General features: G+C 43.0%; 1 protein-coding gene across 1 annotated transcript in view; it reads left to right on the top strand.

Moving 5' to 3' along the window:
- The window catches only part of LOC111322112 (uncharacterized), a 118,064-nt gene that overhangs the window by 77,595 nt on the left and 25,203 nt on the right, over positions 1-15,266 (top strand). Inside the window, exons 83-91 of the mRNA XM_022925166.2 lie at positions 105-443; positions 1,237-1,887; positions 2,185-3,501; positions 4,109-4,762; positions 5,244-5,576; positions 5,796-9,422; positions 9,989-10,321; positions 13,170-13,502; positions 14,018-15,004. Of these exons, the coding sequence (XP_022780901.2) occupies positions 105-443; positions 1,237-1,887; positions 2,185-3,501; positions 4,109-4,762; positions 5,244-5,576; positions 5,796-9,422; positions 9,989-10,321; positions 13,170-13,502; positions 14,018-15,004 (8,574 nt within the window). The remainder of the gene's footprint in view (positions 1-104; positions 444-1,236; positions 1,888-2,184; positions 3,502-4,108; positions 4,763-5,243; positions 5,577-5,795; positions 9,423-9,988; positions 10,322-13,169; positions 13,503-14,017; positions 15,005-15,266) is intronic.

Below are 15,266 nucleotides of genomic sequence, written 5' to 3'. Positions count from 1 at the left end.
CTTATCAGACTAAATGTTGGGCTGGTATGGTCCTTGATTTGAGTTTCATGCACAAGTCATTCAGAACTTCCATTTGATTTGTACATATGTTTCATTTTCGACAGACTTTACAACATGAAATTCTGCTACACAAGCCAGAACATCAGACATTCACAGAAACGTCCACTTGCCACACAGACATCTGTAGTGACAAGGAGGTGACAGCTGATTTGTCTGTTTTGGAAGAGGAGATCGCGTTCGTCGATAAGCGATGGAATGAATTGGGCGCCACTGTTAGCAAACGCCTCCAGACTTTAGAGAACGTGCAAGAAGATGTCCATCGATATCAGCTGGTGCTACATGTCTTGGAGAAGACCCGCATAGAGGTCGAGCAGATTGTGGTTGTTAAGTATGTCATGGTCTTGGATCATAATAGAGCTAAGCAAGACCTCGTAGAAGTTAAGGTAAGAAATAAGATAGTGGATCTTCAGGTGGAATATTTTGTTAGTTTCAGACAGATTCCTTCCTAGCAAAGTTTGAAAAATCTGCACCGTAGATTCAGAGCTACCTTAATTGCGCGATGATCTAAAGTGGCTCTGAAACTCTCCTATAGATTCTTCGATGCTTACCAAAAAGTTAAATCTTTGCATGCGGCTTGCGTAATAATCCTTTGGTAGAAAACCGCGGTTACCGAACTAGCATTTGACCCGACAGGCAAAAGATGCTTAAGAGGCCATAGTATTGTCATTTTAAACTGAGAAAGATCACAGCTTGTTGATCAACAATTTGGGATTTGACGGATACCATTTTAAAGGAATAGATAAAACGCTGAGGGTAGTATTGATTCATCAAAGAATTGGTGTTCGAAATCTCTCGTGAACTTAGTATCTCTGCCACGCCACTTGAACAGTGTGGAAAACTCTCTAAAAGGTATTCCTTCTCCCCTTGCACGGAATAACGCGACGTTGTTTGTAATACCTAACCTGTCAACTGTACCCAGCTACAGCCGTTGAAAGAGAGTTACTCTGAATTTTGAAGAAGGCAATACAGTGTCAGTGGTCAGGGCTTAAGTGTCAGCCATAAGCCCGGCAATTTTTTGCGTCAATGAAAAGTGAAATTTTATACAAGAGTTCCTTACTGCTTCAAATCGATGCGAGTTTCTGTTCATGTAGAATGACTGATAGGCTAACAATAGACGTTATTTTCTGACCACCTCTGGGTTAAGTGTTTGACTCTTTTTGTATGTTTTGGTTCTAGAAATCTATAGTGCTCCTGAACAACAGACGACCAGATTTGAAAGATCTTGAAAAGTACGGAAAAGCTCTGACAGAAAAGACTGGCTCACCCGAATGGCAGGAAAACGTGGCGGTCGTGCGTCAAAAGTACAACACCCTTGAAACCAAGTTACGCGAACGGGAAGACTTAATGGAGAGAGTTGGACATTATATTGCTATCTACGTGACAAACACTAAACATGCTGAAAGGTTCATTCCGAAGGTTAAAGAAGAGGTTGCCAACCTGCCACCCGTTAGCAGCGAACCAGAGGTGGTCCAAGAGCAACTTGAACGATCTGAGCAGCTACAGACTTCTCTTGTTGACGAGCGGGTCTCACTCGACAGCGCTCAGGAAGCCGCTGATAGGCTGGCTGGAAATTGTAACCTAGAACCTGTGGCGGAGGAGGAAATGAAAGCCAGAGTGAGAGTTTCTAAAGAAGCGATAGACGAGCTCGTGGCTGTTAATAACGAAAGGCAAAATGCTTTGAAGTGCGCGCTAATGCAATCCAAGGAGTTCAAGGCTGCTTCGAATGACTTCCTCATCTGGCTTAATAGTGTGGAAGACAGGCTTGCGTCTCAACCTCCCGTGACGTCAGACACAGACTCCATCCGGGAACTGAAAAAGGATCACGTGGTAAGATTTTGAGCCTTAGCCAACTCAAAATGTAATTCATAGTTGATCGACTGCTTTATACTTTCGCCATCATCTTTGTTGTAATGGAACTGAAGATCAATTTAGCACGTTATATTCCTCATATAGAGAGCTGGTAGATCCCTGCTCCTTTCAGCGCTGATATTTGCTCTAGGATCTGAGCATCTGGGTCCGTCCAAGGACGAAAAAGGAGTAGACTTGACTCACGATTCAAAACCATCTGATGTGTCTGGTTGATTTTACGTTACTTAACATGGTATTGTTTGTCTTTTATAACAGCCTGTCAATGAAGACGTACTGCAACATGAGCCTGTTTTGGCCGCTATAAGGAAGTCTGCAGATGATGTCCTTCAAGCGACGGAACCTGGTAAAGAGCGTGAAAGAGTAGAGCAAAGAATGGCGCAGATTCAAAGCAGATGGGACAATGTTCAAAAGAACAGCACTGACCGTAAGACTCTGTTAGATCGGATAGATCCTGCGGCGCAGGATTATGGAGAGACCTTGCAGAGCTTCTTGTCCTGGTTGGTTACTGCTGAAAAGAATACAGCTCTGCTGAGGTATGTTCCATGCGATAGAAAGGGTCCGCAAAAGTACGAAGAGTTGCTTAAAGAGATGGAGAGCGATCTTCAAGAAAAAGAGAGCTCTCTCGGCGAATTAGATCATATCGCGCGCTCGTTATTGGAATTCGACCCAGCAGACGCCACCATCGTGAATGCACAAGTGCAAGACGTACGAAATCGGTATGCTGCGCTTCAAGGCACCCTCAGAGAGAAATCGAATAATCTGGAGAAGATCAAACAACTCTTAGAAAATTTCAACTTCCATAGACACGCTGTGGAGGAGCTAGTTGTGCAGGGTGTGGTTGTTTCGGCCTACAAAACACCTTTAATGGACGCCGACAAAATTGCCGAGGAACTAGCCTTGATACAGGAGTTACTAGATGCTTTCGCTGATCAAGAGGAAGAGCTGGAAATGGTTCAAAGTGTAGGAATGGAGCTGTTAGACCACTTGGAAGATGATGCTCCAGATGCAGCCATCATCAGAAACCAAGTAGATACTTTGTACACACGATTCAATGTCACAAGAGATCATTTGCGGCGAAGACGGGCGCAGCTGGAGAAGCACAATCAGCACCTTGTGTCTTTCAAGGTAAACATCAAACAGCTAGAAAAGTGGTTTGAGACCTTCAGTGTGACCGTTGAAGAACTAGAACCAGTCAGCACCGAACCGGAGAAACTGAAAAAGCAGTTGACTGAAGCGGAGACACTGCAGCGCGAATTACAAGACAAGACCTATCTCCTGAAGAGTGCGCAAACAGAAGGAGAGTGGATGATGGAACATAGTAAAGAAGACGAAGACATGGTAATTGATGTGGTGACCATTCTAAGCGGATGCCAAGCCAAGATGGATCGCCTCAACGCTCATATTGATCAGAGACATTCTCGCCTGCAGAGCGCAGTCATCGCGAGTCAAAGTGTTGAGGTAACCTTCGCTGAGTTTGTCGACGATTTGGGTAGGATTGAAGAGCAGCTCGCTGGTATGAGACCAATCTCTGTGGTTCGTGATACACTGAAGGAGCAAGAACGCCAGTTTGAGGTACAGATCGGGCAAATTCTCTCTACTTCCATAGTCGGAATAAATGTGTGCTACAAAAACATAAAATAAGCTTTACATTAAAGCGATGTTGATCACTAGCATACCATTTATAAATCTAACCATTGTTAAGATTTCCCAGCACACGATGCCACAAAATATACTTGTTCCCCTTTCCCAATCTGGTTAGCTTTCTTCTATATCATAGCACATTTGAGTTCCTTGACCTCGAATGAAATTTAAATTAGGTTTTGCGGTGTTACTATTAGCAAAAAATTCAGATATGTGAGCATGAAGAAAGGCAAGGATGAAAACATTGTTAGGAAGTGAAACTTTTATTCTTTGAACTTCCAAGTTCTGATAGTCAATTCTTTCTTCAAGCCTCTACCCATTTCCTTGTAAATTAGTTACGAGAATTTGGTGTTAGATCAAGATAACAATTTTTACCAGATAATTTTCAGTATTTATCATTACATTTTTGTTGGTATTTAATGGACATTATAGTGAGAGAGTGAACGTTAATCACTTCTGGGAATTAAAGGGTTAAGGCCTTGTTACTTATCGACAGTTTTGTTTGAAGTTAGTTGTTTAAAGTGAATTTCTTTTACAGATCATGAAAGATGACGTCAAAGATTTAGATGAGCTCGCTAACGAGCTAATTTACCGCGTGGAAAATGTGTTGGAGAATGCCGAGCCCAGCCCAGACCGCGATGCATTACAAACAAGATTCGAGGATATGAAGGCTAAGTGGGGTGACGTCAAAGATAAAGTCAGTGATAGAGAAACAGAAATTGAAGAGCGTGCCCCAATTCTGCATGAATACCACGATAACATGGAGGACTTTGTCGCGTGGCTGAAAGACCTTGATGGCAAGATCTCATCACAGAGCCCTGTTTCGTGTGACTCGAAGATGATAGCTAAACAGCTCGAACAGGTAGAAGCTCTTAACAAAGATTTTGAATTGCACAAGCCAGAATTTGAGGTCGTAAAAGAGATTTCCACAGATGTGATCAAACGCCAGCCAGATGATGTGTATGTTGTCGAGGCGCAATTGCAGTACGTAATCAAGATGTGGGAAAGCGCTTCTTTCCGCCTTAAGGATAGGTTAGATCAAATCACCAATGTCAAGGACATTGTAGCGGAGTATCAGAAGGCCCAGAGACCCGTGCGTGCTCTCTACGCATGGGCAGAAGAAGCTATTGTACCGGCGGAGGCAATTGGGTCGAACACCGAAAGAGCTAAACAAGAACTCAACAACACGAAGGTAAGTTTTTGTTTTTCAAAATAAAAAATTAAAGGGATTTCCGTGTCTCGTGGACGATTAGTTAAGTGGACGTTATCTACTCTTTTTGGAAAACATTACAGAGTGCGCTAAACCACTCGTCTTTTACAAGCCTGTGAAATTCGCAGCTCGTAGCACTGAGGCTTGAGGATCGGAATTACAGCCTGATAGCTTGACGTGTGATCTTCAGCGTGATTCAAACAACCGGCATGTACCATTCTACCCATGTTAAAATCGGTTAAGTTCTGAAAGTGTGTCTGGATGAACTTTTGATTTGTGATCAACGATTGATAGGCGTGGAAATCTCGTGCCACTTTTTTTATCTATCAACTGCAGGGCATTAGATTTGGATCTAATACATCTAACTACGTTAAGTTTTCATAGGTTCTTTTCTTTTGTGTTCCCTTATCGGTTGGTCGTTGTAATGATTTTGAATTTGGTCTTATGACCAAACTGTTTACAGGCTTTGCTTAACTTGATGGCCACTCGTGAAGCTGACATGAAACAGGCACAGAAAGTCGGCCAGAATCTGGTTCTTAACGCAGATTCTGCCTCTCCAGAGGTCTCAACGCTGAAACAGGAAGTTAGAGAAATCCCAGAGAGGTACGCTGACCTCAAGAAACAGCTTACAGTACAACAGGCGCAGCTGGAGAGAATCATCCAGGATAGTTCAGTATTCCAACAGCAAATCAGAGAGCTGGAGCTGTGGGTCACGGAAGTCTCGAAGAGCACAGCCATGCAAGAGCCAATTAGTACCAATCCGAAGGTTGTGCACAAACGACTGGAACAGACTGAGGTAAGTGGTAAAAGGAGTGTTTTTAGAATAAGGCAATGGACTGAACGCCATGTACTCTGTGATTAGACAGAGATTTAGTAATCAGGGGACATAGAATAACTTGGTACTAACTTGAGGGTCGGTCATTTAAACAAGGTTTAGCCGTTTAACAAAACTGCGTTCAAAGCCATCTTCAGTTAAGCCGAACCTTTTTTCTGAACGTTTATTTTGTTATAACAGAGTTTGCAAAACGAGATAGCCAAGCAACGTGCCGCATTGGATCGTACAAATGACCTCGGTAAGGTGATTATAGACAACAGTGGTGACAATCCTTTGGTTGTAGCTGATGTACAAGGGAAACTAACTAAGGTTCGTGTTCAGTTGGATCGCTTGGATGCCAGGATCGAACAACGCCATGCTATTTTACAGAACATCCTGCTTCAGATTCAGGTCTATGATGTGATGTTGGATGAGTTCGTTACCAAACTTGAAGAGATGGAAGATGAAGTGAGCAAGTTCAGGCCAATTTCTGCCATCCTGGAAATCGTGAGCCAACAAAAAGAACACATCCAGCGAAGTGTCAGCGACAACATCATGAGGAAGCAACCTGTGTTCGATAAAATCTTGGAAGATGGGCATGGCATGTTGGAAAGAATGGAAGCAGGTGAAGAGAAGAACGCACAGAAAGAAAAACTCGAGCAGATGGAAACGCGGTGGAACGAGGTCAAGGAGAAAACAGCTGACATGCAGAAGCGTGTTCAGGTGGTTCATGAAGCTTCTCAGAAGTATGACCAAAGGGCGACGACCTTCAGGGATTGGCTTCAGGATGCGGAGAAGAAAGTAAGCAAGATCCATCCTGTATCATGTGACGAGAACGAATTGGATGAAAGCCTTGCACAACTTGATGGACTTTCTTCTGAAATAGAGTCGCATAAGTTCGACTTCGATGAGTTGAACGAGTCCGCTAGCTCTCTTACGAATGTGTGTCAAGCGGATGGTGATGTAATCAAAGCAGATTTCAACGAGCTTAAGAGCCGCTGGGATACATTACAGACGACGGTACTGGAGAAAAAAGTCAAGGTTGAAGAAGCTAAAGAGGCGTTTGAGAAGTACCAGAGTGCCTTGCAACCTGTACAAGAGGCTTTTACGCAAGCAGAAGATGCTTTGGCTTCCCATGAGCCTGCGGGAACTGACGCTGACAAAATCCGACAAGAACTGGAGCAGATAAAGGCCCTGGTATCTACTCTAGATGAAAGGAAAGGAGACATCAAACAGCTGAATCAGTCTGGTCAGCACCTTCTCCAACAAGCTGAAGACGACGCACCATCTACACTGAGTGTAAAGGAACAACTTGTAAGCACTAACGGCAAATCAAAAGACTTGCCTGCCAGACTCAGCGAAAGACAAAAGGAACTGGAGAAAGCGCTTGAGGATACAATGCGGTTCAATTCAACACTAGCAGAAATAGAACAGTGGCTGCCAGAAACTATTGAAACTGTTGAAGCCCTAGAACCAGTAAGTTCAGAACCGGAAAATCTCAAGGAGCAAATCAGAGAGACCGAAGCCCTGCATGAAGAGGTGAAGAGATATCTGGTGCGCCTTTGCGTTGTTGAAGAGACGGGTCAGCGGTTGATCGAGGACAGCATGCAGAATCCTGACGCTGTTGCAGACATTCAAAACAACATGGAAAAAGCTCGCCAACCACTCGATAAACTCAATGCCAAGGTAGAACAGAGAAGTCTTCGTTTGCACGATGCCATGATGCAATCTCAAGAATTCCAAGAAGTATACGACGATTTTATTGCTCGTTTAGGGACCCTCGACGACATCCTTCAAAGCCAAGAGCCAATTTCTCCGGATTATCCAACAACAAGACGCCAAAAGGACGAAACGGAAGAGTTCAGTGACACCATTGCTCAGATGCAGCCAGTTTTGGATAAACTTTTAGCTGTCGGGGATAAGGTTTTAGAGACTTCGGATCCTGGAAAGGACCGAGACGCTGTGCGGAAGAAGTTGGACGATCTGAAAGAGAAATGGAAAGATGCTAAAAGCAAAGCCACGAAACGTGAGGAAGAGATTTCTTCTGTGATTCCCGATGCGAAGTCGTTCCACAGCGGAGCTCAAGCGTTTGACTCTTGGCTTTCTGAGACGGAGAGGAAACTTGCTGCGGTCAACACCGACTCAGTAAGTCCAGAACAACTGAGTCAACAACAAAAAGCGTTTGAGGATCTTAAAGAAGCTGTAGAGAGTCATCGAGCAGACCACCAATTACTAAATAACACTGCTGACTCACTAAAGGACAAATGTAAAGATAACAGCTATTTTGTAGAGGTGCAAATTAAGGACTTGAATCGACGCTGGGAGGAACTTTTCAAAGACATAGAGACGAAGGAAACTGACCTAGAAACCGCCAAGGATACTGTGGATAAATATCGCGATGCCTTGGGAGCTGTTGAAGAAGTTGTGCAAAAGGCTGAAACATCGCTTGAAAGCCAGCCACCGACCGATCTTGATGTCAGTAGGAGCAAGGAAGAACTGGCAAAAATTCAACAAGTCGTGGATGATTTGGAACAGTATGAACCCCGTCACAAAGAGATGCAAGAACTTGGAGAGAAGTTACTTCAAGGAATGAATCCTGATTCCGTCGATGCCGTGATGTTGAAGCAGCAGTTAAGTAAGGTAGGAGACTCGTACACAACAGCTCTGGTTCGAGGCAGAGAACGCAAAACACAGCTAGAGAAGATCATTGTGTTGATAATAGAGTTTACGGAAAAATATGAAGTTTTGATAACTTGGACTGAAGAGAAAACCATCGTGATCGAGACCATCCATGTTACAAGAACTAATCCGACTGTTGTGAAGAGCCAGTTGGGTGAAATTGAGAAAATTCAGGAAGACATTGTGAAGCAGAAGTACGTCCTCGAGTCCGCGGATGATGCTGGGCAGCGCTTGGTGGAATGCTGTGAAAATGAACCGGCAATTGTAATGGAAGTCAATAGCAGAGTGTATAAAGCAAAAACCACGCTAGACCTGCTCTCGGCCAAAGTTGATGATCAACAAAAGAAACTGCAAGAGGCCGTTTTACAGTCGCAAGAATTCCAAGAAACAATGGATGATTTTGCTGAAAAGCTGGCAAAGTTGGAAGATGATGAGGCCAAAATGGGACCCGTGTCTTCTCAGTATGACGTGTTACGCGAGCAGAGTGAAGATATTGAACACGCTGTTGCCGATGTAAGACAGCTTGAGCCTGTGTACGAAAGAATTTCTAGAAATGGTGAAGACGTTTTGGCGAGTCTTGAGCCGGGAGAAGAGAAAGATAAACTCAAGGAGAAATTGAATGATCTTACCTCTCGCTGGAATGCTGTGAAAGGGAAGGTTGATGATCGGAAATCAAAAATTGATGAAGTCATAGTTGTAGCAAAATCTTATTATGACTCACTGCAATCGGTTCTTCCCTGGATGAGTGCTTCTGAAACCTGGGTCGATTCTCTTGAGCCGGTTTCCTGCGACGAGAAGAGTATCGCCAAAGAGAGGAAGACCCTGGCTACTCTGGTACAGCAACTCGAGGAACACAAGCCTGAGGTCGACGCTGTTAACGATTCCGCTCGCGAGCTGGGAGACCTGTGCGATGACATTCAGGTTGTCCATGCAGAATGCAAGGATGCCAACAAGAGATGGCAGGTGTTAACAGCGAATCTGACAGTTCGACAACAGCATTTGGATAGCGTGGCTAGCTTGCTTGAACAACTGACCAATCAGCTTCAGCCGATTGAGGAGAGACTGGACGAGGCAGAAGCATTAGTTGATGCGCCGCTTGCCAACCTCACTGACGCTGAGAAAGGAGAAGAAGAGCTCAGGAAAATTGAGGTAAATGAGGCTTGATTCGTTAAACATTCATAGTATCCATCTGTGAAACATGGGCTAAAATCTCTCTGAATCCTATTATAGTTGTGAATTGAACCTCGCGAAATTGTCAATTATTCGGCAGTTTACATTTTGAGGGTTATTTCAAACTTGATTACCATTTTTAATCAGTCCCAGAATGTTTGATGAATTGATAAGTTTACTTTACAAGCGTTGATATATTTTGACTTTTCTTCTTAATTCGCCATATCTTATTTATTTCTCCTTCTACCTAGTACACATTTCCTTGTAACTCCGTTAACAATATTTAGCTTCCTATCTAGTTACCCCTACACTCCTCCCATTTAACTACTGTTATATTCACTCTTCACCTGACCAAGTGAAAGATCAGGCAATTGAGAAAGAAATTTCTCTTCTGAAAGATATTTTTCTGTTTGTAAAAAGCAACCAAGGCTTTGTTCAATAGATTTCTTTTTCGGCTCTTTGTCGAGAGACAGAAAACAGAGAAAGCGTCTGCTCAGGAAGAATTCTGCGAACTGAATTGGATTTATTTGTCCTTCGGTCTTCAGGCTTTGCTTTCAGCCCTTGAAGAGCAGGAGCCTGAACTCAATGAAGTGAATGACAACCTGTCACTCTTGATGCAGCAAGTTGACGAAAAGACGCCTCACGCAGCTCAAGTAAAGGCTGAAGTGTCACAGGCGGACCAGAAACAGAAAGAACTTATCGAAAAGCTGAACGCGCGCAAAATTAACCTCGAGGAGGACGTGAAACACGCGCGCGTCTTCCAGGGATCACTCGCCGACATAGAAGCCTGGTTACCTGAAGCAGAGGAGCGTGTTTCTGCTCAACAACCAATCAGCACAGATCCTGAGACGGTTAGAAAACAGCTGGAGGAAGCACAGGTTGGTTGAAATATTTTAAGGGGGTGGGGGGTTGTTAAGACGTCTGGACTGAGTGTTCATTTGTTGTCAAAGTATGAAGTACCGCTACAAACATTTGGTCATTAAACCTCCGTAACTCTTCTCTTGAGATTAGTTACACGTTATTCGCTTTTTAATAGTCGGCAGAAAGTATTATCAATGTATCCGTAGCTCTGAGTGCCTAGACTTGTTGGTGGTGTGCGAAAAAGATGTTCACTCTTGAGGTTTGGGTATGTTCAAATTAAGCCTTTATTCTTAAGAAAATGAAAATGAAGTAAAACTAATGTTTGCAGTCTTCGATTAGCCTTTTGGTTGTAAACATTTTGTTAAAAGGGATAAGTGATGAGCTTGTTACTCAGACGCTCCACAGGAGGCCCAAGGGGTTCGGGGTTGGTGTTCACTCATAAATCGCCGTCATGGCTCTAAAGCGCATGCTCGAGTCCAAGTTTCTCATAAACTAGACTAAAAACTCCGGAAAACACTGTATGGAATAGATGAAATTTTTCACATGCCTTTCATATGGCAAATTCTACTTACATATGCTTTTAGCACGTGAATTAAGTGTGAAAATCATATGACTGCATCTCGACTTTACTATTACGGGTGTCAGAGTACGTTCAGATTTGTGTCTAGTTTGTTAAATTAAGTCTTCGTTAAAATGTCTTGGGAGTCCATGCGTCATGCAAATTACGAACATTGTTGATGAGTCATTTCAGCGTGTAATTAGATATCTCAACCCTCTCTCGATCTTTATCAGACAAAAATGTTTTCATGATTGGTTCTCGAACAGTCACGGTGTTTCGCACCGGAGAATATTATTCACAACACAAGTGGCGTTACGAAACTTCGGTGCGGTCTTATTTTCACGACACACTGGATTAATGGTCCTCGTTGTATGCTTGATATCGTCAACATCCTTTGAGACTTAATTCCCTTTGGCACCGGTAACAATTTAATACCGTGACAGGTATTTCATTGTTTTTTTCACCCGACATAAAAAGACGTCGAGGGACTGCATCACATTAATAATTTAAACCGCTAACAATTGGAAGGGTTGTTGTGTTTCAACCGAAGCGAATTCGTGCCAAATAGATTCATAACGATCTTGTTGAGCGCTCAAAGGCACAGGGCTTAAATATGAAGGAAAGCGGCTTAAGACAACAGAAATCCAACGGAAGGAGATCGAGAAGGGTTTGTGGAGAAGTTCTTGTCCTTCCTTCGAATATCGTCCCTGGTCTTGGATCAATACATGAAGACTTTATTTTGGTAATTATCACTTGATCAATTCGTTCAGGTTGAGGATAAGAGCGATCGAACCTATCTATTCGCCAATCGCCTAAATCGTTACCTTTTCGCTGAGTTTATCCTAGCTAATCGACAGTGGGTGCTATAGATATTGCAGGTTCACGTGTCGGAATGTGATCAGTAAAAGCGCGCTATGCGAAGTGTATTCATCTGTGAAGCTTTTTCATTTCCCGCCATAAACACTTCGAAATGTCAAAACCTCTTTTGTGGCTGCGATGTTTCGGGCATATTTAACTTGGCGTCTTGCGTGTTTCACACTGATGCCTTGCGTTACGTTTTCGTCAGTTTTTTTTTTTTTTTTTTTTTTACACACCGTCACATTTATCGTAATAGAAAAATCCGAGCCCCAGATTTTTCTATTACACTAAAAATTGTTTCATCTTTACATGTCACATTTATCGTTCTTTTAAACCAGAAATTGCTCCCACAGCTCTTTTATTAATATACCTGGGTTGATAATCTCAAAACATGCTCCACTGTTTGTTTATGAAACGGTTGAGTTATGTTTTGTTGGTGAGATGAAGGACGTTGAAACGTGGAGAAAAAACTGATCCGGAAGTCAGCGTTAATATTTTTGCCGCTTGATTCCGGAAACATCTTTGAGTGTGTGTTTAATTGCGTAAGAAGACGTGAAACGTGAGCAGAAATTTTGTATCGGCTTTCTGATTTTATTCCGCAGTTCATGACGTTTCAGAATAGCACACTTACCGACTTGGGCCCATTTTCGATTTTCAAAATGATTTCAGAAAATTAATTAGTCTTTTGTTTAAGTTGCTTCCAACTTAATTGATTTGTTTTCAGCTCGGTGACCAATCTCGTGATCGAGTCCGAGTTTTCTTTTGACAAAATACGGCTTAGTGTCATTAGGAGGTCGAATATCGAATATAAGCAGAGCTTAACCCTTTCAGCCGGCAAAGGGCTAAATGACTGAACTAGTTACTGCTATTTGTTTCGTTGTTTGGACAATATTTTCCAAGTTTCGTGTACTGAGAATCGAAATGAGCAAAAAAACTCCATGGCATGACTCCATGGCATGACCTTTCTAGCTGGCGAGTTGTAAAGCGGTTGCACAATCTGGTTGCTGCTATTTGTCTTGTTGTAAAAGCTAGCTCAGTACTTGGTATATCAGAGCGTCAGATACTCACCGTTTCAGAATCTTTAACTTTTGCAAGTTAAAGATTCTGAATTTTCGAGAGTAATCTGGGATTACTTTGTTTTTGCTTTACTCGCTTTGGTTGGTCCAGAAAACTTGCGCCACTTTCAGAATCAATCAAGTGCAAAAATAAACCAATCACGACTTGATCGCTCGAGTTTTCCCGCGCTTTAGGCAGTTTGGTCGGTTTAACTTTGAGTTCTCATTGGCTCTCAGTGGTATTTTCCTTTCTTCTGATTGGTCGTTGGGATTTCGTTGGCTTTGTTTTTTACGATACTCTATCGAAAAGCGCTCATACAAAGACAAATAAACTCACAAAAATATATACGAGTCCTTTGAACAAGTTCTAAACTTGTTTCTTTTTTGGTTTAGATTCTGAAAGACGACATCGCTAAACACAGAGCACTCTTTCAGACAGCGGAGAACGCTGGACAGAAACTAATCGAACGGAGCCAAGAGGATCCAGCAGTTGTCGCCGACGTTTACAGCAAACTTTACAAAGTGCGCACTGCATTGGACAAGCTGTCAGCTCGAGCTGATCAGCGCCTTGGTCGGCTGCAACACGTTCTTCTGCAAAGTCAGGAGTTTCACGTTTCTTTCGCCGAGTTCTTGGAGAAACTGAGTCGAGTTGAAGAACAGATTGCTCTCCAGGCCCCCGTGTCTGGAGTGTACGGCACGGTTAAAGACCAGAACCAACAGCAAAAGGTGAGCTAAGAAACAGTGTCTACTTTTCTACCTCCTCGTAACATTCTACGCTTTAACCCATCAGGAAGTTTTAGAACGAAAAACTGTCGGCTATAAGCATCAGATAAGGAAGATTAAAACTTTCTCTTGTCAGGAAAATAATGGAGAAGCACAATTTCCCCAATTTCAGCGATTTCTTAGGTGAAAAATCCTTCACAAATCTATTACAGCTGTACATCAGCATATTTCGTCCTTGACACTTGATCCTCCTCATGCGTCCCTGTTCAATAGGTTTGCAAGTCAGAAATTGGTTTGCCAGTTTGTTTTTCCTTCTACACCTAGGTATTATGTTTTAGCGTGATAGTGTGAATGCTCCTTTTTAGAGAGGCCAGAATTGCGCTCACCTAGTATTTTTTGGGTATCCTTCTTTACTTAGTGCGCTATAGCGTATCGTTATTGTAACCCGAGGAAGTTGCGACCGAGAGTCAAAAGCTCGATAGAATAACATCTTGCTTTTTCTGACATGATTTTTATAGACCGTTAATGACACCATTCAGCAACAAGAGCCGCTGTTTGAGCAGCTTGTGCGGGCTGGAAAAAATATCCTAGAGACATCTGAGCCCGGGCCAGACCGGGACGCTTTGGAGGATAAATTGAATGAACTGACACAACGTCAGGATTCAGTCAAAAGACAAACTGCTGATCGGCAGCAACAGCTTGATCAAGTGCTGCCGCTTGCAAAGGACTTTCAAGGTGAGATTCAGGACATAAAACCATGGCTGAGCGATGCTGAAAAACGACTTCAGGCCATTGATAGAGATGCTTGTGATGAGAGATCAATCGACAAACAACTGCAGGCGCTAACTGATTTGACCAAGGAGATTGCTGAGCATCAACCGATTGTCGAGGCAATGGAAGACACTTCTTCATCTTTGTCCAATAGTTGCAGTGCGGATAAGTTCGTGATTGAGGGAGAGGAACAAGATGTGCGAAAACGCTTCGATAATCTGTCTTCTGAGGTGCCCAGAATAGAAGACAGTTTGACAAAATTGAAGGAAGCGTTAGTCAAATACAGCCAGGTTTTAACACCTGTCGAAGAACTCTTGGAGAGCACCGAGAAGTCGCTTGCATCGCGTGATTCCACAGGTGTAAATGTAGACAAAGGTAAAGACCAACTAAAGGCTGTGGAGGATCTCTTATCGTCGCTTCGAGCGCACGAACCCGACGTCAACGATTTGAAGGAGGCGGGAGACAAATTTACATCAGCTATGGATCCTAAATCGTCTGAAGTTCCACGTGTTAACCATGAAGTTGAAGCAGTTTGTCAGAGATACAAGGACCTACTGGAGAGTTTGAACAATGAAAAAGAACAAGTCGAGAAAGAAACTGAGAAGGCCTTGAAGTTCCAGGATGCTCTGCGCAACTTAGAGGAGTGGTTACCCAAGGTGGAGGAAGCCGTTGGAGCTCAGGAACCAATCAGTAGCGATCCGGAAGTGGTCAAGCAACAGCTTCAACAGGCAGAGGTCGGTGGTGTTTTTCTTGTTATGTTGTGTGATTTGTGTGAAAGATGTTTGGTTTTTTTCAACTGTTTTTTTAGGAGGATTGATTGGAGAAATGTTTTAGCCGTCTCGATTTTGATTTAATTCTCATCTATTCTCTAGTAAGGAGATCGAAGATGATGATCCATGGCTCATTTTATTACCGATTCATTTTTCTCATTACGCCATCGAACACACCACACCGCGCAGACGTTATTTTTAATTGATTCTTGGAGAGTATCCAAGC

This window comes from Stylophora pistillata, chromosome 13 (assembly GCF_964205215.1).
Source record: "Stylophora pistillata chromosome 13, jaStyPist1.2, whole genome shotgun sequence".
Classification (NCBI taxonomy): domain Eukaryota; kingdom Metazoa; phylum Cnidaria; class Anthozoa; order Scleractinia; family Pocilloporidae; genus Stylophora; species Stylophora pistillata.
This window is presented reverse-complemented; position numbering and strand designations above follow the sequence as displayed.